The sequence below is a fragment of the Rhinoderma darwinii genome, chromosome 5 (assembly GCF_050947455.1).
Source record: "Rhinoderma darwinii isolate aRhiDar2 chromosome 5, aRhiDar2.hap1, whole genome shotgun sequence".
Classification (NCBI taxonomy): domain Eukaryota; kingdom Metazoa; phylum Chordata; class Amphibia; order Anura; family Rhinodermatidae; genus Rhinoderma; species Rhinoderma darwinii.
Window position 1 is genome coordinate 235287845 of NC_134691.1, and position 25516 is coordinate 235313360.

Sequence of the window (25516 nt, forward strand, 5' to 3'; positions counted from 1 at the left end):
ACCAGACTGCGATGGGGTAGCGCGTTGCCATAACAACGACCTAAGTATGAGCAGTTTATACCGCTGCTTTCTGCAGCGGAAGTTCTGTCCAAAAAGACATGGTGTAGTTTTCGGACGGAATATACTGCGGGCTTCACAGATACGCTGCCTGTTTTTTACGCAACGTATCCGTCCCGCGGGAACCCAGCCTTTCGGTGATGCTGTGGAATATTCTTTTTCAGGAACTGGTTTTGGCAGAAAGAAATCACTTCAAGAAAGCTTTAGATTATCTTTTTAAAACAAAATATCAATGCTTATGTAGACTTATAAAATCCTTGTTTGAAGGTTCCTCCAGCCTGATCACCACATGGAAACAAAAGCCAATCATCCATAAAATCCTGTTCACACGGCGGATTTTGTGTGGCTGATCTCGCCGCAAAATCTGCTGCGGAATTATACCTGTCGTCGGCAGTAACACCATTTTACAGTTTACAAATGGGTGTAATCTACATAAAAAATTTAGCAATTTACTCTTCTTGTACCGATCTTCAGTTGCTACCTGTATAAGGATCAGCTCACAAAGTTTTTTGGCGCTGATTTTGATACAGAAAACGCATCTTAATCAGCGTCTAAAAACAGTCAAAATCCCCCCCCCCCCTTTAGCCGCTCATGGGGAAAAAAAGGTGTCCTGTTCTTTTTATACCGTGGTTTCCGCCTCTGACCTCCCCTTGAAATAAATGGGAGGCAAAAAAAAACCTGCAGCGCTAGTTTCTGAGCGTTTTGTGCTGTGTTTTTTTGCCTGTGGTCCTTTCGTTAGCTTCAATGGCCGCGGGCGAAAAACATCCAAAAATATGTGCAGGCAGTTCAAAATCTGCCTCAAAATTCCTAGAGGAATTGTGGGGTAGATTTTTTTATTTATTTTTTTTCTGCCTGCAAAAATCTAGCATGCCTTGGTGACACAATTTTGTGTGCAGAGTAATCTGATATAATGCAGGTGGAACGTTTCTATAAGTGCTCTGCTAAGCTGTCTGACAAGCGAACTGTTCTCAATGACAACCAGCAGAACTTTTAATTTGGCTCTGGACTGTACTGGTCTTGAATTTGAATAACATAGTAAGTAAAGTTGCGATATCCTAATAAATATATGCACTGTTAAACTGATGTTAAAAGTTGGCCATGCCCACCATTTTACACTGTTGATGGTCCAATCCATCTTAGGACTCATACACCCAATCGTAGTGTCTGCAAATACGGATCCGTGTTTTTTTTTCTGCATATCTGGCACATATTTATGGCTCCTCAAAAAAAAGGGAGGCTACAAGTGAGGTCACCAACATGTCCCAACCCTTGAAAAGGTCACATGATCGCTTTTCTTAAGGGATCACCTGCCGTCGCATTGCAACCCTTCCACAATTATGGATAGCCACGGATGCACATCTGTAGCCGTCCGCAATTTAGCATGCGCCCATAAACTTCTATGGGCGAGTCCATGCCGAAGTTGCGGACAAGAATAGGACATGTTCTATATTTTGTGGATCATTTCTATGGCCTGGACATGCATCCGTAAATATACGGAAAGGTATCCGAGGTCTATAGAAATTAATGGGTTCACGGATTATCCGTAATTACGGGTCCGTAATGGGGATAAAAACTACGGTTGTGTGCATGGGACCCGAAGATATTTTACTAGCTCCAAAAGGGACACATTTTTAAAAGACTGCTTACTTTCACTTACCTGCCACCAATGATAATGAATGAGCGAAAACGTCTCTCTTCTGAATATACAAGTGACTCTTTATATCCTTTAAATTAGAGCGATGTCTTGAAGACCATGAATTGGTTGTGCAAATTCAATCCATGATGACAAGTGAAAGCAAGTTTCTGTTCAGAAAGAATTATGCAAAATATGAATTTTTCAAAAATCCTGTGGTAAGTAGACCATGTTCAGATCAAACTTGCCGTGACTTTTTTTCACCAGTATGTTGAATTGTGATAATTTAAAGAGTTTTTTTTTGACTCTTAACAATTATAGTTAAAGGTGTTGTCGAGTCAGAGGTGGTCTTTTGCTTAGTTCCACCTGCATTGCCAATTTGGAGAGCCACTGCAAATAGCAGATCTAACCTTCGACAGCTCTGCATGTTCATATATTTGAATGTTCCAGTTGATAGCTGGGTGATATAACTGCTGGGATCCCCAACATTTAGCTAATCCGTGGCGGATCCTTAAGAAATGGGGTTATCCTAGGTGGATATATTACTGGAATGCATTGGAGTATGAATCTTGGTATCCTGAATACACGGTTTTATTTATATAGTAAAACCCAAGTGCCCAAAATATAATGTACAGCAATTAAATTAGAATTTAAATAAAGGGGCATGGTAGGAAAACTGTCTTATATGGAGCTCTACTGTTAGTCAGGTCATTATAGTTATTGCCTAGAATGCCCTGGGAAATGTCAGCAGAAATAAATAGGGTAACCGCTCTGAAAGGGGCAGACCCTTTGTTGAAACCCTGCCCTGTCCTGCCTTTCTTCTGAGGTTTTAAGCCAGGATTTATCAGAGGAGCTTGACTTAAAACGAAAGACAGAACTGTGGGTGCCTAAGCTACTTCATAAAATAAGCATACACAAAAAATCAAGGATTTTCTCGTTTTGTTCTATGTGGCAGTTTTGAGGACGGCTGAGCAAGCATGCTTTGCTGTTTCTAGAACTCCCATAGAAGTGAAGAGGAATCAAGCCCATTTAGTTCATGCCTGGATGCGGTGACCGTCTCACCAGGTGGCACGGGTTTGGCTGACCCATGTTCTGGAGATAAGTGCAAGACTCATCTCAGACGTTTATGGCATATCCCGTGGATATGCCATAAATGTGTCATTTGGTAATGTTCCTTTAGCCACTCAGTATGCAGATCGCTGGGGCACCTTACTGTAGGGAAGTTTGCTGTTAATGTACAAGTTATTTTCAGCCACAGAAGTTGCTTTTTATTTTAAGTAACATTTTTAAGTTTTCAGTTATTAATTTTGTTTTGATTATTTTTTTCCTTCATCTTTAAGAATTTCTTTCCAGAACAGATGGTTGCATGGTGTCAGCAATCAAATGGTAGCATTCCCAAATCTGAATTACTGCAGGTAAATCTAATGCCTATTTACGTATTTCAAACTGTTAGGCCTCCTTCACATCTATATTTGAGACTCCGTTAGGAGTACTCGTTGCAGATCCGGCCGAAATTACTAGAAAAAATAGCGCAACATTCTGTGCTATTGTGTCCGGTAAAACCACAGACCCCCTGACGGAAAGCAGACATAACCCATTAAAGTCAATGGGTTATGTTGGCTTCCGGTAGTATACGTGGTGCAACAGAACAGTCGCTTCCTGTTTTCCCTTGTTCTGCTCATCTGACAGAGCAGAACAACGGAAACCCCCGACACAGTTGTGAACATAGCATTATTTTAACAAGTGTGCAAAGTTGAATCATAATAAATGTTAAAGGGTAACTAAAATTGTAACAAACTACTGACGTGTCACAGTGACATGTCAGAAGTGTTGATCAGTGGGGGTCCGAGCATTGAGACCCCCACCAATTGCTAGAACGAAGCGGCAGAAACACACGGGTGACCGCTGAGCCTTTTGGTTTCTCATCGTCTTTCCGAAAAAGCAGATCAGAAACTAAGCGGCTCAGCACTCACCCGAGCACTTCTGACGCTTTGTTCTAGCGATCGGTGGGGGTCTCAGTGCTTGGACCACCAGCAATCAAAACTTCTGTCATGTCACTATAACATGTTGAAGGTTTAGTTACACTTTAAATACTGTAAAATACCCTGAATGGTTCCCAAAGGCTGCGTGTTTCTAATGTGGGATATATTCCTAAAAAGTTTTTTTTATACTGATGAACCTATTCACAGTATAGGTCATCGCTATATGATTGGTGGGGATCAGACACCTTGACCGATCAGCTGTTCTGGGAGCCGGAAACTATGTAGGGGTAGGTGATAGCAGCTGTAGGCTCTCGACAAATGTATAGTAGCCGTGCTGCAGCTCTGCAAGTAAATAGGAGCAGAGTTGCAGTCACCCGGCACGGCTGCTATACAGTGGTCGGAGCCTTCTGCTTCCGGCACCAACCCCTTCATAGCTTCCGACTGCCTCTGATCAGTGGCTTCTTCCGGAACAACTGATCGGTGCTGGATTTGGGTGTCGGACCCCCACCAATCATATGCTGTGGACCTATCCTGTGGATCGGTTATCAGTATAAAAAAAAAAAAGGTTTAAAAAAAAAAAAAAAACTTAAAGGCTATGTAAACCCTTGAAACAGTTTTTTTTTGTTTTTTTTTAATAAGGTCAGTGTGTTCGGTGCAAATTTCAAATGACCTTCTGAGATACAGCTGCTCTTTATCCTGTACACAGAGCAGCTGTAACTTTTGCGAAGACATGAATCAGTCAGTCGCAGACCTGACTGGTTCAGTGTGAGCGGGTCCTGCGTGTCTGACTCGCAGCATCCACCTGTAATCTATCACATCTAAGTTATGAACTTGGGCTTCTTTCACATCTGCACCAGGGTCCCGTTCCGACGTTCCATCTGAGTTGTCCGTCAGATTGGGACCCTGACACAAACTGAAAACATAGGTTTCCATCACCATTGATTTCAATGGTGACTGATCCGGTGCCAATGGTTTCTGTTTGTCTCTGTTGTGCAAGGGTTCAGTCGTTTTGACTAAATCTACACTATTGATTTCGTCAAAGCTACGGAATCCTTGCATGATGGAGACAAAAGTAAACCATTTGCACCTGATCCGTCACCATTGAAATAAATGGTGATGGAAACAGAAACCTATGGTTTCCATTTGGGTCAGTCAGGGTCCCATTCCGACGGACAACTCAGATGGAACTTCGGAATGGGACCCTGGCGCAGATGTGAAAGAAGCCTTAGATGTGATGGATAACAGGTGGATTCTGCATGTCAGACACACGCAGGACCTGCTTTCACTGAACCGGTTAGTCACGCGGACCTGACAGGTATAGTTTTCAGTGAACGATACAGCTGCTCTGTATACAGGATACAGAGCAGCTCTATCTCAAAAAAGTAAAAATAATTTTTAATAAAAAAATAATTTGAACGTTTTTATAAATAAAAAATCACTATTAAAGGTTTACATAGTTTTTAAGTGTACGTAAACACATGTTCATATAGGTAAACCTATTAGGGGAAGTCTAGACTGAGACTTTTTTTTTTTTTTTTTAACTAGACATTTGTCTTTTAAATCCATGCTAAAGTGTATTAAAAATTTACAATGAACAACTCCTTACGTGCTCATTGACTCACTCAAAGGAGGGGTAATGGGAACAGACTGTGTCCGATGTATTAATCCATCTGATCCAAATTTTAGTGGACCTTAACCTCCTTAGAGATATAGCTTAGATATCTATTTTTTAAGGGGCAACCTAAGATTAACGGTTTTTACAGTCATGGAGTATGGAGGGAAGAAGACGCCATCTTGCATGATTGAGGGCCTCAAAGATAATCGGTCAGAGGGTGAAGGAAATCTCTTCTGAAGGCAGATCTTCGGATCATCGGGGACAGCAACTCCTAGAGCATCATACAGGAACTTACGTACTTGCTTTTAATAACCTTTTGAAATAGGGGATGTCAAAAATAAATGGAATAAAAGAGCCAGAAGACAGATATCCGAGAAACTAGGTTTAAACTTGTTAAGCCTGCTGGTAGTTGGAGCTAGACATTTTAATAACATGAGATTTTTAGATTACTCTATGAAGAGAGAAAAAATAAAACTGCAAATATTAACCAGCACAAGTAAAGAACAATCTCAAAACTAGTACTATGTAATATAGAACAGGCCAGGGATCTGTCGACAGTCTTTGAAAGGCAGATTGTTGGCACAACCTACTCGGAAGCTCTAAGGGTATGTTTACATATGGCAGATATGTTGCAGAAATTTCTGCGCCGAAAAATTTGTTCCATCCATAAAAATGGGGCTGTTTCTCCAACATGTGCATTGATTTATGCAAACTCTCTTCAAATGAATGGGACAGTGGCAGAAATCTATGCAACAAATCTGCTGTTTATGAACATATCCTTAAATTGCCCATACACGTTCGATAAGTGGTCTAAAATGTAATATTTTGACCATTTCAGACAACAGTAGTTTTTTTTTTTTTTTAAATGTCTGAAGACTTATCAATGTCTGCTAAAAAGGTAATTGATGATGATAGATTTTTCATGTGGTCGTCCGCTTAGACTGTGTGAGGTATGATCGGCATATTATGAAAAATAATTTATTAATTTTTTTTAAACCTCGTCCTTGATCTACCAGTTCAGTCTGGCATGGTGATGTACAAACATTCTGACATCTGAATGATTGCCTTCATGCTGACCGATCTTAAAGCCTTCGTGTCTTTGTATCCTAAGCCGGGCCGGCTCCCGGTTTATGTGGGCCCCTCTGCAGTGCAACTTGAGTGGTGGCAGTATAAAGGCAGAAACTATACCGTAAATAGGAAAACACTTTATATGGTCCTGTATCTAAGCCTACCATGTGGTAGGCTTAGATACAGGGTCCATGTGTGATACGGTCTGTTAGACCCTGTATCCAAGTCTACCACAAGGCAGGCTTACATGCAGGAGCCCAGCAGACAGTAATGTTACACTCCACCTCCTCTTCGGCTCCGGGTGCAGCGGATATCTTGACACCATCCAGCGTCGTAACGTTATGATGCGAGAAGACATCAGGGCTACCGCTGCGCTCAGGAAGGAGGAGGGCAAGTATAGTGTCATTGCTATAGTAACGGGCACAATTGTGACTGCTGAGACCCCTATAGATACACCACTGAATGTGGCAGTCACCCGGGGCACCAGGCCGAAGATCCAGTGCTTGGCCCCGAAGGCCCAGTGCTAACGATGCCCCGTTTATGCCCCCATATAGAAGGTAGGTCCCGTTTATGCCCCTGTATTTAATTTAGGCCCCCTTTATGCCCCCATATAGAAGTTAGACTTCTAGTTTGTGCCCCCATTTCGAAGTTAGAACCCCAGTTTGTGCCCCCATATTCAAGATCGTCCGCTAGTTTGTGCTCCCATATAGAAGTTAGTCCATTGTTTGTGCTCCCATTTAAAAGCTAATCCCCCAGTTTATGCCCCCATTTAAAATTCAGGCCCCCAGTTTCTGCCCTGCCCCAATATAAATGTTAGGCCCCCAGTTTGTGCCCCCATGTAATAGTTTTAGGTCACGAGTTTGTGTCTGCAGTTTGGTCCCTTTGCTCCAATAAAAATAATGGGAAAAAAGCCCGTTCCCACGACAAGCTGAACGGTCCCGTCACTGTCTTCTTACTGGTACTTGGCGCCACTCGCATCCTCAATAACAAGCGATGTGGCGCAGATGATGTAATCACGTCAGCGCAAAATGATTAAGTAATCTGCGCTGTAACGCATTGTTGTTGTGGATGTAAGAGGTGGGGCCTCCACTCTGCAATCTACTACCGCGCACCACGGACGACTATAGTTAATTTAAGCAGGTGGGTTTCGTACAGCTGACGTCATCCCTAAGCCTTAACATGTATTGATCCAGAGAAAAGCAAACCAAACTTCTTCTTTAACCCCTTTCCGCTGCAGCCGTTTTTGACCTCCCTGACAGAGCCTCATTTTTCAAATCTGACGTGTCCCTTTATGTGGTTACAACTTTGTATTCCTTTTACTTATCCAAGCTATTCTGAGACTGTTTTCTCGTGACACATTGTACTTTATGCTAGTGGTAAAACTTGGTAGCTATATGCAGTGTTTATTTGTGAAAAACACCAAAAATTTTGAAAACATTCCCATCAAATTTAAATTAATTTGCTTGTAAGAGTCCTGCCACACACAATAGTTCGTAGTTAATATTTACCATAAGTCTACTTTGTATCATTTTTTGAACGTCCTTTTATTTTTCTAGGGTGTTAGAAGGCTTAATGTCAGCAGCAATTTCTCACGTTTTCAAGAACATTTCCAATACCTTTTTTTTTTTTTTTTTTTTTAAGATACCAGTTCAGTTCTTGGTTGACTTTGAGGGGTCTATGTTCGAAACATCCTATACATCACCCTATCTTAAAAATTGCACCCCTCAAAGTATTTTGGAAGTCTCTTAACCAGTTAGTGACTGCCAATACGCCTTTTCACGGCAGCAACTAATGGCCTTTATTCTGATGCATACGCCTTTTCGCGGCGCTGCATCAGAATATATAAAAAGAGCAGGGAGCCGTTAAATCTCCCTGCTCTCAGCTACCAGAGGTAGCTGAGGGCTGGAGGCATCCCTGCTCGAACGTGTGAGATCGATAGAAGTATCGATCTCACCAGTTTAACCCCTCAATAGCGAGTGCCGCATCTGAGTTGTGTTGGAGAGAGGGAGCTCCCTCTCTCTCCCACCGACACCCGGCGATAAGATCTTCTATGGCAGCCGGGGGCCTAGTAAAGGCCCCAGGTCTGCCTGTAGTGAAGGCCTGCTAGGTCATGCCAGAGGGATGGCCTAGCAGATGCCTGTCTGTTTTAAATGGACAGGCAGTAATACACTGCAATTCAAAAGTGTATTATAAAAGCGATTGCATGATCGCATATTAAAGTCCCATAGAGGGACTAGTAAAAAGTAAAAAAAAAAAAAAAAAGTTTAATAAAGTTAAATAAAAAAAAATAAAAAACCTACATTTTGCCCTTACAAAATGCTTGACTGTTAAAAAAAAAAAAAAATAATAAAGTAAAAAAGTTACACATATATTTCGTATCACCGCGTCCGTAACGGCCCCAACTATAAAGTGATTACATTATTTAAACCGCACGGTTAACGCCACAAAAAATAAAATAAAAAAACTATGGAAAAATTGCTGTTTTCTGTGAATCCTGCCTTAAAAAAAAGTGATCAAAAAGTTGCATCTACTCCAAAATTGTACCAATAAAAACTACAAGCCGTCCCGCAAAAAAAACCACTCATACAGCTGCATCAGCGGACCAATAAAAAAAGTTATGACTCTTCAAATATGGAGACACAAAAACAAATAATTTTGAAAGAAAGGTGTTTTTACTGTGTAATCGTAACAAACCGCTGAATAAAGGTATTGTGTTATTTATACCACACTGTAAATGGCGTAGATTTAGGATGCAAAAAAGTGGTGACATTTCTGCTGATACAGCTATGTGGACGCAAAAATAAAAAAGTTATAGCTAGTGGAATGCAACGATGGAAAAACGTAAAAAATAGCTGGGTCGTTAAGGTTTAAAATATGCTGGTCGTTAAAGGGTTAAACTTTAGGCTTTTCACAGTGAAGGTAAGGTAAGAAAAAAAAAAAAATATATATATATATATATATATAAATTTTTGAAGATATTCAATTGTAATCCTTTTTTCCCTGTAACACAGCAAGTGTTAACAGAGAAACGCAACTCCATATTTATTACCTGGATTCTGATGTTTTTATATAATATCCCCTATGTGGCCCTGGTGTGCTTCGTGACTGCAGCACAGGCCTCATAAATGGAGTGCCTAGTGGGTTTTTGGGCCTTATTTTTATTAGAATATATTTTAGGCACCATGTCCGGTTTGAAGAGATCTTGAGCCAAAACCTAAGAAACAGCCCCAAGAAGCACAACATTTTGGGAACCATGACCCCCAAGTAATTAATTTAGGGGAGCGGTGAGCATTGTGACCCCACAGGTGTTTCATAGATTTTATTAGAATTGTGCCACGAAAGTGAAAAATGTAAGTTTTCTCTAATACAATACAGTTTAAGCTAAAAAAAAATATATATATTTCCACAATAAAAGAAAAAAAAGCACCAAAAAATTTCTAATGCTATTTCTCCTGAGTATGGCAATACCCCAAATGTGGACATAAACTGCTATTTGGGAACAGAAAAGGAGTGCTATTTGGCTTTTCGAATGCAGGTTGCATTTGCAGAGCTCCTGAAGTACTAGAAAAGTGGAAACCACTGAGAAATTACTCCATTTGGGAAACTAAACCCCTTGAGGAATTAATCTAGGGCTATAGTGAGCATTTTTTTCCATTTCAGTGCCCAATATGTTGAACCCATCTTGTGCCACTATGTATAATAATTGGAGAGCGGTATTTTCAGTGTTTGCTGGTTTTATAAACACCCTACTTGTGGCCCTAATCTTTTGTTTACACATGCGCCAGGGCTCAGGAGTGAGAGCACGATGTGCATTTGAGGCTTAATTTGGCAATTTACACAGCATTGGTTAACTATTGCAGAGACTCTGAGGTCAAGTAATAAAAGAAACCCCTGAGAAGTGACCCGTTTTTTGGAAACTAAAACCCTAAAGGCATTTATCAAGTGGTGTAGTGAGCCTTTAGACCTCACAGGTGTTTTTTCAGAAAGGAATACTCAGCAGATAATGCAAAGTGAAATGTGCAAATTTTTTATCTATCTACCGTTCCAGTGCACAATAGGTTGTGCCCAGCTTGTGCCACTGAGGAATCTTACCCCATAAATTAAGCGGGTATGCCATACATGTGGACGTAAACTGCTGTTTGGGCACACTGTAGGGCTTAAAATGAAGGTAGCGCTATGTGGCTTCTGGATGGCAGATTTTGCTTGGTAGTTTTTGTTTTTTCACTAGTATTTCAGTTTACAATGTGGCTGCATATGTAGGCTGGGCAGAGTACATCAGGGCATAATAAGGTGGTATAATAATGGGGTAAATAATAAAATTATTCATAGATGTGCGGGGCTATTTTTGTTTTTGTTTTTTTGCGATACAAGCTGTAGATTATATTTGTACCATTTTGGGACACATGCAACTTTTTGATACATTTTTATTTAATTTTGAGGAAGGGGAAATTACCAAAGAACAGCAATTCTGGAGTTTTGTCTTTTATTATTTTGTTTTTTTTCAGCATTCACCGTGCTCCATAAAGTACGTGTTAAATTTATTCTGCGGATTGATATGAATACAGCAAAACCAAATTTATATACTGTAGTTTTGTGTATTGTAGATTTTGCACACACAAAAAAAACACTTTTTAAAAAGAAAAGTTTTCTGTCACCATATTCTAAAAGCCCAATACTTTTTGGATTGACGAAGCTGTGTAAGGGCTTGTTTTTTGCGGGATGGTCTGTAGTTTTTATTGATACGACTTTGGCATAAATTTTACTTTTTGATCACTTTTTATTACATTTTTGGGAAGAGATGTGACCTAAAAACAGCATTTCTGGCATTGTTTTTCATATATTTTTCTTACAGAATTCACCATGCGGGATAAATTACATGATAGTTTTATAGTTTGGGTCGTTACGGTTGCAGCAATACTACTTTTTTTTTTTGTCCCATTACGGGACTTGAAAGCCTGCACTACTGATCGCTATACTAATACAATGCACTACCTATGTAGTGCAATATATTAGAGCTGTCTGTTATACACTGACTGGAAGCCTATTAGGTCCCGCCTCTGGCAGGGCCCATTAGGCTTCCATACTTCGCAGGCCAGAAGACCATTGAGAGGCCTCTGGTTGCCATAGCAACCATCGGGCACCCCAGAGTTCACGTCGCTGGATTGCCGATCGGCTACAAACCCCTTCGATGACGCAGGCACTATAGACTGCGGCATCTAAGACGTTAATCGGCCCGATCGGAGGCTAGCTCTGGTCCTGGCTGTTAGTCGGGTGTCATCAGTAATATACAGCTGACACCCCGGCGGTAATGGCGCGGGCTCAGCTTCTGAGTCCGTGCCATCACCGCAACATAATTTTACTGTGGTTTGCGTGCATGTCTGGAAGAAATTAAACCCTGGGTGATGTGCGCCATACATTTACAATGCTGGGGCTGTGTAGGTTGCGTCAAACGCGGTAAAAGCGCGGCCACGGGGTCATGAACTTATGGGACTAACAATTTTTTACAAATTGAATAAAATGTTCAAAAGTATGTATGTGTGTGTATATGTATATATATATATATATATATATATATATAAATAAACCTTTTCTTTTACAAAATGCTTTATTATGGATTTTTTTTTTATATAAAGTACACGTAGTTGGTATCTTTGCAACCGTTACCTGTACTATTAAGTTAATATATATTATTTATCTGGTAATGATTAAGCACTTCTGCTTTTTAGACTGATCTTCCAACAAGTCAGCAGTGTCAGGGGGGTGTTGCAGAGTTATGCTCCGTCCTTTTTCTACCCTTTGATTTTTTTAGGAAGTTCGGGTACCGATCTAAAGCCGATTTCTGTGTAATTATGTAACTGTAAACCGCCGCTACTGCTGTGTCGGCAATTCACAATAGCAGCAGTGACTGGAATAAAGGGGAAGCAGCGCTCTTACGAGCGCAGTGGTCCCTTAAAAAAGGCTGATCGGCGAGTTCCGGGCAGCTGGACCCAGACAGGTCAGCTATTGATGGCCTACCCTGAGGATAAGCCATACATTTTTATGGACTGAAATACTGGGGTATACATTCTAGCTGATTATTTGCATAATGAATCGCCTACTAAAATGGCCTCTCCCTTTCACTTCTAATGTTTGTGGGTTAGAAATGTGAATAAAATGCATTTTAAAAGAATAACATAGATGTAAAATACTTGGTGTAAATGGTTAGATGTATCTTGCATATTTTTTGATAGTTTATTTGTAAAAAGTATAAATTCTTAAAGTGTAGCTAAATGTTCATAGTGACATATCAGAAGTTTGTATTGGTGGGGATCCGAGCACTGAGACCCCCACCAATCGCTAGAACGAAGCAGCTGAAGCGTTCGAGTGAGCGCTAAGCTGCTTTGTTTCTTTTCGACTTTTTCCGGAAAGCGAATTTATTGGAGTACGGGCTCATAGACTTTCTATTGAGTCCTTACACCGATACATTTATTTCCGGAAAAAGCCGAACAGAAACGAAGCAGCTGAGCACTCACACTAATGTTTCAGCTGCTCCGCTCTAGCGATTGGTGGGGGTCTCCGTGCTCGGACCCCCACCAATACAAACTTCTGACATGTCAGAAGTTTGTTGAACGTTTAGCTACACTTTAAATAAAAATTTACAGCACACGGTAGACATTAGCAGGCTATTGACTTTCATGAGACCAAGGCCTAGGTCACAACCTTCTTGACACGGAAACCGCGTTGGAATCTGTGACACAAAATGTCCGAACCCCCCCCCCCCCATTATTTCTATGGGGGGAAAAAAAGCGTCATGTCCATTCTTGCTGCGGTTCCGCCTCTGACCCCCCGCAGAACGGACCCACGGCACTTGTTTCCAAGCGGGTTTTGCCCGTGGACGAAAAACTCTGCGAAAACTGCCTGCAAAAAACTGTGTGAACTAGGCCTAAAAGCGGGAATGGGAAGCGCCACAGAATTTGTTTCTTTTAGCCGCTTTAATACAGTAGATTACTGTTAATGCAACTTCCTAATTTATGCAAACTACCTAAAAGGGTTCGGGCAGCTATGCAACTTTTTAGTATACTTTGTAACCTCTAGAGGCTGAAAACCAGTAAAGTCCTAATACAGCTGAGGGTTTACGAAAGTGTATGCAGTCTAATAAATTCTGTTAATCAACTTGGACTCCATGCTCTTTAGGCTTGTGATATATCCTGTACAAAAGATATGTTCCCCTATATGTATTTTTAGATCAAGAGGAGGTTCCGAGCGTGTGACTCGAGGGAGAAAACACTCCCTAAGAAAATATTAGGAAATATTTACATTCTCCCTGGATCCATGCTCTGTTCCTCGCTTTGATCTAAAAAAATATGTACTGGAGAACGGTTTTCCGATATGTGATGTTAGAGTCCTGTCAAACCAATCTGATTAGCTTCTATGAGGAGGTAAGTTCTAGACTGGACGTGGTAAGGCTGGGATGTGGTGTATCTAGACTTTTCCAAGGCGTTTGATACTGTGCCGCATAAAAGGTTGGTATATAAAATGAAAATGCTGGGACTGGGAGAAAATATGTGTAATTGGGTCAACAACTGGCTCAGTGATAGAAAACAGAGGGTGGTTATTAATGGTACATCCTCAGAGTGGGTCACCGTTACCAGTGGGGTTTTACAGGGATCAGTATTGGGCCCTCTTCTTTTTAATGTTTAATAATGACCTTGTAGAGGGTGTACAGAGTATAATTTTAGAATGTGCAGATAATACTAAGCTCTGTACAGTAATCCACACAGAGGAGGATAATGTAATACTAACAAAGGGATCTGGGGGATTGGGCACAAAAATGGCAAATCTTAGGTTATGCACTTGGGCCGAGGAAACAAATTTTACAATTTATTCATTAAATGGTAAAACTGCTACTGACAAAGACTTGGGGATATTGGTGGACAGTACATTTACCTTTAACAATCTGTGCCATGCAGCTACTGCCAAGGCAAATAAAATCTTGGGATACATCAAAAGAGGCCTAGATGCTCATGGCAAGAACATAGTTTTGCCTCTATACAAATCACTAGTCATACCACATATGAAATATTGTGTAAAATTTTGGGCACTTGTGTATAAGAAGGATATGGCTTAACTAGAACGGGTATAAAGAAGAGTGACAAATCTAATTAATGGAATGGGTGGATTGTAGCAGCAAGAAAGCTTATCAAACTTGGGGCTATTCAGTTTAGAAAAAAGACTGCTTAGGGGCGATCTATTTACAATGTACAAATATATAATTAGACAGTACATAGACCTTTTTAATGATCTTTTTACACCTAGGACTATAACAAGGACAAGGGGGCATCCTCTGCGTCTAGAGGAAAAAAAGGTTTCACCACCATCACAGACGGGGATTTTTTACTCTGAGACTATGGAACTCTCTGCCACAGGATGTTGTGATGGTTGATTCTTTGAACAAGTTCAAGAAGGGCCTTGATGCCTTTCTTGAAAAATATAATATTACAGGTTATGAGTACTAGGTTCTGGAGATGGGACGTTGATCCCGGGATGGATTTATTCTGATTGCCATATTTGGAGTCGGGGAGGAATTTTTCCCCTATCGAGGCAATCTGCATCAACCTCATGGGGTTTTTGCCTTCCTCTGGATTTACACGGTAGGATTATAGGTTGGGCTTGATGGACCTGTGTCTTTTTTTTCAACCTTATGAACTATGTAACTGTGTAATCTACACTGATACGCTTACAGCACAAAACTTTTTCTCCTGAGGGTTTGCTACAATAGGGAAGATTTACTAATATTGTCTAAAGGCCCTTTTACACAGGCCAATTATCGGGCAAACGAGCGCTCACAGAACGCTCGTTGACAATAATTGCCCTGTGTAAACAAGGCAATGAGCGAGCAAACGCTCGTTCATCAGCTGATCGTATCATTTTGAATACTGAAAATATTATTGTTGGCAGCACATCTCCCTGTGTAAACAGATAATGATAATGTACTAGCTTTTTGTGAAAGCAGGCTTTCTCGTTGAACGGCTCCGTGTAAAAATACATTAAGATTTAGACAGCGTAAACTTAGACCAGGCAGTCAGAAGATGTGCTAAGTTTATCCCAGTGGTGCTGTTGGACACTTTTCTCTTGTGCCTTTATATCTTGGTTGGCTTAGACCGTTTTTTGTGCCAAATTTTGGTGCAAGTCAGCCCTGTTTAGCCACAAACCCCTTTCTGTTAAACCACACGCCCTTGTTGTGAAAAAATAATAAAACATAAACAAGAGTCACTTGGCATGTGCGCCAGAATTCTGTCTCCATTTGAGACAGATGTCCAGTGCATTTTGAATGGTAAATCTGCTTCAATGTGTTAAACTTACAAAAGATTGTCTGTCTAGACTGGATATATTGTGACATACACTCAACTGTGAGCATTACTAGGTCTGTACAGATTATCAGGCACTGAGAGGCCTATTACAAAGATCAGCTTTTGCTTCGAAGGACCCAGCACTACCACGCATTACACACCAGATCGATTTTGATTTTAACTATGACATCAGCTTCCTATCTTAAAAGGGTTTTCCGATTTCTAGTCTCTAACTTTTTAATGATATATCCCTCCTATGTTTGGTGTGCCAATGCTGCCTAGCTATATTGCTCGTTAAATTTACTCATTTTCTGAGTGCGGCAGTCGCTTTCCTTAGTTTACATCGGCCCCTTCCTCTCCCCGGCCGTTTGCTGTATTTCTTACAGCCTACAATTCCAATGATGCAGAGGCTGGGAAGTGAGTGCAAGCCAGGCAGGCACAGTTACTGCTTGAGGATTGAGCATGCATGGTGAACACGCTTTGTGTATCAACCATGTAAGCTCAGAGATGGAGGAGGCAGAGGATCCGGTTCAACCTCTCTAGTGTACAGTGACATCAAGAATGACGTGCCGGATATTGAGATTGCCCGAAGAGGAAAATAGTGTACTGGACAGCAGCGGAAGTTCAGATTTTCTATTTACAATGTATCACGTGACTGGCTGGGAGCAGGGCCGGCCTTAGGATAGATGGCGCCCCGTGCGAAATTATCGCCCACCCCATCATAAAAAAAATGCTCCATAAAGTATAATGCCCCCCCACAGAATAGTGCCCCCCATACAGTATAATAATAATATTGAATAATATAATAGATTATAACCCCCTCAAGGACACCATATTTTGCCCCCTTTAGTGCCCCTACACTGTGGAGGCCACTAAGTGGACATTATACTAAGTATTATGCCCCCTCCCCTGGTTTCGACACACAGCCCCGTCTTGTAGATAGTGCCCCCTGTAGATTGTGCCATATAGCCTCCCTGTAGACGGTGACATAATCCCCCATCTCATGTAGACAGTGCCATAATCCCCCACCTCCCCCATGTAGACAGTGCCATAATCCCCCACCTCCCCCATGTAGACAGTACCATAAAGCCCCCACCTCCCCATGTAGACAGTGCCATACAGCCCCCACCTCGGCCTTGTAGACAGTCCCCGTCCCCCCCAAACAAAAAAATTGTACTCCGCTAGGCCCCGTCCCCACAACGAACTGAGCTGCTCCACAACGCCAACGACAAGGGGATACTGTAGCCTAGTACAGAGTTTCCCAACCTTTTTGGACTCTTAGGCACCCCTGGAGAAGAATAATCAGCCCGCCACTCACACAGTAAAATGACCATCAGCCCGCCACTCACACAGTAAAATGACCATCAGCCCGCCACTCACAGTAAAATGACCATCAGCCCGCCACTCACAGTAAAATGACCATCAGCCCGCCACTCACAGTAAAATGACCATCAGCCCGCCACTCACAGTAAAATGACCATCAGCCCGCCACTCACAGTAAAATGACCATCAGCCCGCCACTCACAGTAAAATGACCATCAGCCCGCCACTCACAGTAAAATGACCATCAGCCCCCCACTCAGATACCTGTAGGTAGTGCCACGCGGCCCCCTTGTAGGTAGTGCCACGCGGCCCCCTTGTAGGTAGTGCCACGCGGCCCCCTTGTAGGTAGTGCCACGCGGCCCCCTTGTAGACGCAGGGTCCGTGAACTCCACTCCAGGAGAAGCCCCTGACGTCTGTTCATTTAGTGGCGCTAGTAGATAGCAGAGCAGAGAGATGCGCTATGGCTGCTAGAGCGGTAACGACGCCACTGAGAGAAGAAGCGCCCGGGCAGAAAGGCAGCTGCTAAGTCGCCGGCCCAGGGATCTTCTGAAACGCAAGCAGGGGAAGGGAGCCAGCGCAATGCCCCCTTCCACCTGCTAGTGATGCGCCCTGTACAATGGCACAGGTCGCACACTCCTAAGGCCGGCCCTGGCTGGGAGATACGGCGTTTGAAAATGCAAATATATTACATAGTTGTTTCCTAAGTGCATTGAATTGACATGTTAGTTAACTTGGTTTCAGCAGCAAGACCTCATATGATCAACTTTTTTGTTAGCAACATAACACAGTAACTAGTCGCTTTATGTACATTAAGAAAAAAAGAAATCCGTATGCTTGTGGCAACTTCTGAACTACCTCTGATGCTAGGCTTTTTATCCCTAGGTTTAATTAATGAACAGCTCACAATATTTTCTTTTGCAGAATTTTTTGAATGCCAACAGCTGTCCAGAAATTCAAGGTTTTCTGTATATTAAAGAAACTGGAAAAAAGTCTTGGAAGAAATTATTTGTGTGCTTGAGGCGTTCTGGTCTTTATAGCTCCACAAAAGGAACATCAAAGGTAGTTTACTGGTTTGTTAAAAATACAATAATTTCTATAATTCTTCAATGAAAGTTGCCCAAAAACATTTTTCCCCTCAAATGTGTTTACACATTTTTTAAAAATGTATAAAAATCCTACCACTTTTGCAAAGTGTTTTGATCCAAACATGTTACATATTCAGATTTTTCTAATGGTTACGGTTTATATAACGTACATGGTGATCCACCTGCATTTCATCTGCATATTTTAATCAGAATGGCTTCTCATAAATACTTATAAGTTAATATACATTTTCTGATAAACATTGTGATATTTCATTGAATCCTTACAGAATATACATTTTATTGTAACAAAAAGTGCTAGAAGCTATTTACTATTAATACCAAGAATTACAGCATGTTCACACGGAGTATTTTGCCGAGTTTTTTGACGCGGAAACCGCGTCGCAAAACTCTGCAAAATCGGCCCGAAAATGCCTCCCATTGATTTCAATGGGAGGCGTCGGCGTCTTTTTCCCGCGAGCAGTAAAACTGCCTCACGGGAAAAAGAAGCGACATGCCCTATCTTTGGGCGCTTCCGCCTCTGACCTCCCATTGACTTCAATGGGAGGCAGAGAAAGCGTACTTCACGGTGTTTTATGCCCGCGGCGCTCAATGGCCGCGGGCGAAAAACTCAGCGAAAATCGGCGTGCAGGGAGAGGAAAATCTGCCTCAAACTTCCAAACGGAATTTTGAGGCAGATATTCCTCCTGCAAAATACTCCGTGTGAACATAGCCTTAGAATGGATTATTCGTAAATTATTTTGTACTAAAATGTATTCTTACTGTTTTGATTCAGGAACCAAGGCACTTACAAGGAATATCTGACTTAGAAGATAGCAATATTTATTCATTGATATCCTGTAGAAAGCTGTATAATTCGCCAACAGACTTTGGATTTTGTGTCAAGGTAATGAGGAAATGAATGCATAGTATTTCCTGGTTGAAGATCCATTTTCAGTGCAGAATGCATATTAAAAAATACATAAATGTAATGTTCACACTTACATCGTGGCTTCCGGATTTACAGGATTCATTGCAGATATTTTGGGCCCATTGTGATCCACTGTAATCTGTTCCGTTCCCATTGGCTTATAATAAGCTCATCCGGTTTCTTCTCTTTTTTATTTTTTTATTAAGAGAATGGAATGGCACAGCATGTTGTACTTTTCTGACCACTAAAACACAACAGAAACTTGAAGGAAGAGAACAAACACAAGTGTGAACAGAGCATTGTCATTTTTCAACCTGTCTAAGGCCCCATGCACACGACCGTATTTTTTCCTACCCGTAAATATTGGCGTAAATACGGGTCCGGTGTCACACGTATTCGACCAGTATTTACGGGCCCGTGCCTGTAAAAACGGGCCCGGTGTCACCCGTATTCCACCCGTATTTACGGCCACGTTTTTGGCTGCAAAATTACACTGCACTAATCGGCAGCCCTTCTCTCTATCAGTGCAGGATAGAGAGAAGGGACAGCCCTTTCTGTAATAAAAGTTAAAGAAATTCATACTTACCCGGCCGTTGTCTTGGTGACGCGTCCCTCTCTTCACATCCAGCCCGACATCCCTGGATGACGCGTCAGTCCATGTGACCGCTGCAGCCTGTGATTGGCTGCAGCGGTCACATGGGCTGAAACGTCATCCAGGGAAGTCGGGCCGGATGTCGAGAGGGACGCGTCACCAAGGCAACGGCCGGGAGACCGGACTGGAGGAAGCAGGAAGTTCTCGGTATGTATGAACGTCTTTTTTTTTTTTACAGGTTGCTCTATATTCTGATCGGAATTCACTGTCCAGGGTGCTGAAAGTGTTACTGCCGATCAGTTAACTCTTTCAGCACTCTGGACAGTGACTATTTACCGACGTCGCCTAGCAACGCTCCCGTAATGACGGGTGCACACACGTAGCCACCCGTCATTACGGGAGCTCCATAGACTTCTATGGGCTGCCCGTGCCGTTATTACGGCCAGAAATAGGACATGTTCTATCTTTTTCAACGGCACGGGCACCTTCCCGTAAGAAAACGGGAAGGTACCCGTAGCCAATAGAAGTCTATGAAGCCGTTATTACGGGTCGTAATTACGACCCGTAATAACGGGTGTTTTTACGGTCGTGTGCATGAGGCCTAACTGTTCATACTATACACACGTCAGTGAAGTCAAACGTTTGACAAATTACCTTTTACATGAATAGTTGAACCATTTTTTTCGATACATTGCTTTCCTGCGTCTCTGTTCACACCAGTTATGGGCTATGTTAGACAAAATATCCTAATATGCTATTCAGTACTGCAGAAAACCTTAAGGTATACGTTTTTTACAGTAACTCATTAACAGATGTATACAGCACCATGTTTTTTTTTTATTGTAAAGGAATAGTCTCTTATACAGGATTTTACTCCGGATCAGTATAAGTGCAGAGTTACTTCACACAATTTTGCTGATTTCTAAACCAAAACCTCCCTATAGTTCTGCTTTTTGGGTGTCCGTAAAAGGCTTGCTCTAGTTATTTAGCATTTTTCTTGTGTTGTGTTCCACAATTTATCTACTCTAACTATAATGAAAAGAGTGACACCGCCTATTAACAGTCTCCAATAGCTCTTTGGTACAAAAGATCCCTCTTCTGCGGATACAACACTGTGCTTCATATTCAGGGTTAGGGATGTCACAATACCAGAATTTGGACTTCGATACCGATACTTTGTGTAGTATTGCGATTTCGATACCAAAACGATACTTTGCAAACAGTAATAAAAAAATTTAAAAAAAGTTCTTCCATTTTCTGATGTGAGGTGTGATGGATTTTGAATGTGCCTCACATTAATAGTAATTAAGCCCATCATGTTTCTCAGTCATAATGGGTTAATGTGTGAGGTACATGATGGGGTTAATTACTATTAAACCCTTAAGGACGCAGCCTAGTTTGGGCCTTAAGGCTCAGAGCCCATTTTTTAAATCTGACATATTTCACTTTATGTGGTAATAACGTCGGAATGCTTAAACCTATCCGAGCGATTCTGAGATTGTTTTCTCGTGACACATTGGGCTTTATGTTAATGGTAAAATTTGGTCGATATATTCAGTGTTTATTTGTGAAAAATTGCAAAATGTAAAGAAAAATGTGAAAAAATAGCATTTTTCCGAACTTAAATGCATGTGCTTGTAAAACAGATGGTTATACCAGCCAAAATAGTTACTAGTTCACATTTCCCATAAGTCTACTTTAGATCTGCATAGTTTTTAGAGCATTTTTTTACTTTTCTTGGACGTTACAAGGCTTAGAACATAAACTGCAATTTCTCATATTTTTAAGAAAATTTCAAAAGCCTTTTTTTTAAGGTACCTGTTCAGTTCTGAAGGGGCTTTGAGGGGCCTATGTATTAGAAACCCCCATAAAACACCATTTTAAAAACTAGACCCCCTCAAAGTATTCAAAATAGCATTTAGAAAGTTTTTTAACCCTTCAGGCATTTCACAGGAATTAAAGCAAAGTGGAGGTGAAATTTGCAAATTTCATTTTTCTTGCTGAATTTCAATTTTATAATTTTTTTTTTCTTTAACACAGAAGGTTTTACCAAAGAAACACTACTAAATATGTATTGTCCAGATTCTGCAGTTTTTAGAAATGTCCCACATGTGGCTCTAGTGCGCTCGTGGAATAAAACACAAGCCCTAGAAGCAAAGAAGCACCTAGTACATTTTGGTGCTTCTTTTTTATTAGCATATATTTTAGGTAGCATGCCAGGTTTGGAGAGGTGTTGAGGTGCCAAAACAGTAGGAATCCCCCAAAACTGACCCCATTTTGGAAACTGCACCCCTCAAGGAATTCATTTATGGTTATTGTTACCATTTTGACCCCGTAGTTTTTTCCCAGCGCGTATTTGAATTGGGCTGTGAAATTAAAAGAATGACAATTTTTCCAATAAGATGTAGTTTTGGCTCAAAATGTCTTATTTTCACAACGAATAAAATACCCCATTTTGTTGCCCAATTTGTCCTGAGTGCGGCAATACCCCATTTGTGGTGATAAACTGACGTTTGGGCCCATGGGAGGCCTCAGAAGGAAAGGAGCGCTATGTGTTCTTTGGAGCCCAGATTTTGCTGGATTGGTTTTCGGGTGCCATGTCGCATTTGCAGAGCCCCAGAGGTATCAAAGCAATGGAAAACCACCAGAAGTCACCCCATTTTGGAAACTACACCCCTCAAGGAATTCATTTATGGGTGTTGTGACCATTTAGACCCCACAGTTTTTTCGCAGAATTTATTTGAATTGGGCTGTGAATTTAAAAAAATGTAATTTTTTTCCAATAAGAGGTAGTTTTGGCTCAAAATTTCTTCTTTTCACAAGGAATAAAATACCCCATTTTGTTGCCCAATTTGTCCTGAGTGTGGCAATACCCCATTTGTGGTGATAAACTGCCGTTTGGGCCCATGGGAGGGCTCAGAAGGAAAGGACCACCATGTGGCCTACTGGGAATTTTCTGGTGCTAAGTCATGTGTGCAGAAGCCCCTGAGGTATCAGTACAGTTGAAACCCCCGAGAAGTGACCCCGTTTTAAAAACGGCACCCCTTAAAGGGAATGTGTTGCCAGCAAAACATGTTTTTTTTTTTTAGTTAAACAATATAGTGTGTAGGTGATTAAACATTGTTCTAATTTTTTTTATTTTTTTCACGAGTCAGGAAATATTATAAATTGGATTCAATTTATAATATTTCCCAGCACTGGTCACTAGATGGAGCAATTCCCAAAATTGCAGCATTGCATGTGGTAAAGCAACCACATTGCTTTATGCTGCAAAATTGGGAAAAAATCCCTCGCTCTAGTGAGCTCTCAGAATCCCCCCGTCCTTTATCCTGGCTAGTGCCAGGAGAAACGAGGGGTTTGAACGGTCTAACCTCCTACACTGTGTGTCGCCATTTTTTGAGCTAACACACAGTGTAGAAGGTTTACATACACTAGTAAAACATACTGAAACCCGAACATACATAGAAATCACTTACCTGCTCCAGTCGCCGCCGCTCCCTCCGGTCCTTCCGCTCCGTCTGCTGCCGCTGCTCCATGTGCACAAGTCCGGAAGCCGCGACCGGAAGTAGTAATCTTACTGCCCGGCCGCGACTTCCGGTCCACAGGAAAATGGCGCCGGACGGCGCGCATTTCAAATCGGACTGTGTGGGAGCGGCGCATGCGCCGTTCCCACACACACGGCGTACACCATAGTGGATGGAACGGGCCCCGTTCGCAGTCCCTATGGGACTGGAGCTGCCGTATTCCATGTCTGTATGTGTCGTTAATCGACACATACAGAAATGGAAAAAAAAATGGCAGCCCCCATAGGGAAGAAAAAGTTAAAAAATAGAAAAAAGTAACACACAAATAAATATAAACGTTTTTAATAAAACCCTAACATAAAACTGATATAAAAAAAAAATTTTGGTGACACTGTTCCTTTAAGGAATTCATCTATAGGTGTAGTGAGCATTTTGACCCCACAGGTATTGTGTAAAAGATAATGCGCAGCAGATGGTGCAGAGTGAGATTTGCAATTTTCTATATATATGCCATGTCAGTGTCCGATATATTGTGCCCAGCATGTGCCACCGGAGACATACACCCCATAAACTGTAATGTGGGCTCTCCCGGGTACGGCAATACCCTACATGTGGCTGTTATTAGCTGCCTGGGCACACAGCAGGGCTCAGAAGGAAAGGACCACCATTTGGCCTACTGGAGCTTTTCTGGTGCGAAGTCTTGTACGCAGAAGCCCCTAAGGTACCGGTACAGTTGAAACCCCCGAGAAGTGACCCTGTTTTAAAATCTACACCCCTTAAGGCACACAGCAGGGCTCAGAGGGGAAAGATGAGGAGGGGTAAGCTGTGTGAAGTGGATCAGAGCGAGTAAAACTGGGGTAAATTAAAATAAAGGGATGGATGATAAATTTTAAAACGCTTTCATACAGAGCTCTGGTTTTTCGGGACACGCGTCACATTGATATATTGTGTCCTTCCTTATCCCCCTCTTATAGCAGACTTTGCACCTCTTTTGACTTTTTCCCTTCTTGCCAGTTTGGGGAACTTCTCCTAAAAAGTGTTGCCCTGGTACGATGCGTGTGGCCCCGCTTCCAGAAGTACTGTAGGGCTTCAGGACTTGATCTGACAAGTCCACCCCTCCCATGTACCTATTGTAGTCCAGGATGCAGTCTGGTTTGGGGGTCTCTGTACTGGTACCTCGTACAGGTACATGGGTACTGGTGGGACATCTCTCTTGTCTTGTACGTGACACACAATATGTTGCTGCTAGAATTTGCCCATCCCTCACCCCTTCTTGTTTGCCCAAGCAGAGTCTTAGGGAGGCCTCTCAGATTTCTTCTAGCAGTGCCGCATGCCGCAGGACTTCTGGAAGCGAGGCAGTTGAAGAGTGGGAAGCTGGTATAAAAATTATCCAGGTAGAGGTGGTGACCCTGGTCCAGCAGTGGGTGCACCAAATCCCACACAATTTTTGCATTAACTCCCAGTAAGGGGGGGGGGGCATTCTGGGGGCTGAATACTGGTGTCCTTTCCTTCATATATCCTAAATTTGTAGGTTTACCCTGATGCACTCTCGCACAGCTTATGCATCTTCACGCCATACCTTGCCCTCCTACCCGGCAGGTACTCGCGGAATTGAACCCTCCCTTTAAAATGTACCAGGGACTCATCAATAGAAATACAATTCTCAGGGGTGTATGCTTGGGAAAACCGGGCACTGAAACTGTCTAATAGGGGTCTCCGTTTATACAAACGGTCAAAACTGGGGTCATCTCGGGGGGGGGGGGGTCGGCACGGCTCATTATCAGTATAATGATAATGTAAGAAGCAAAGTATTGCCTCATTTTTATTTTATTTTTTAGTTTCCAGCTCAGATCTGAAGTTGCTTTGAGGGGCCCATATATTAGACACCCTTATCAAACACCCCATTTCAGAAACTAGACCCCTCAAAGTATTCACAACAGCATTTAGAAAGTTTATTAACCCTTTAGGTGTTTCACAGGAATTTAGAGCAAAGTAGAGGTGACATTTAATTAATTTAATTTATTAGGCACCATATCCGGTTTGAAGAGGTCTTGTGGTGCTAAAACAGTGGAAACCCCCCAAAAGTGACCCCTTTTTGGAAACTAGAGACCTTGAGGAATCCATTGTAGTTTTCATGGGGTGCATGCAACTTTTTGATCAGTTTTTATTCTATTTTTAGGTGGCGTGGTGACTAAAAAACAGCAATTTTACTATTGTTTTTTATTCTATTTTTTTACAGCGTTCACCGTGCGCTATAATTGACATATTCACTTTATTCTGCGGGGCGATACGATTACGGCGATACCATATGTTTATAGTTTTATTTTATGTCTTATGGCGTTTGCACAATAAAATACATTTTGTAAAGTATAATTTACTT

General features: G+C 41.8%; 1 protein-coding gene across 3 annotated transcripts in view; it reads left to right on the top strand.

Moving 5' to 3' along the window:
* GRB10 (growth factor receptor bound protein 10) overlaps positions 1-25516 on the top strand; it is a 439832-nt gene that overhangs the window by 373854 nt on the left and 40462 nt on the right. For all 3 annotated transcript variants that reach the window (XM_075826992.1, XM_075826993.1, XM_075826991.1), the window contains 4 exons: positions 1793-1908; positions 3031-3105; positions 17929-18066; positions 18886-18996. In XM_075826992.1, the coding sequence (XP_075683107.1) occupies positions 1793-1908; positions 3031-3105; positions 17929-18066; positions 18886-18996 (440 nt within the window). The remainder of the gene's footprint in view (positions 1-1792; positions 1909-3030; positions 3106-17928; positions 18067-18885; positions 18997-25516) is intronic.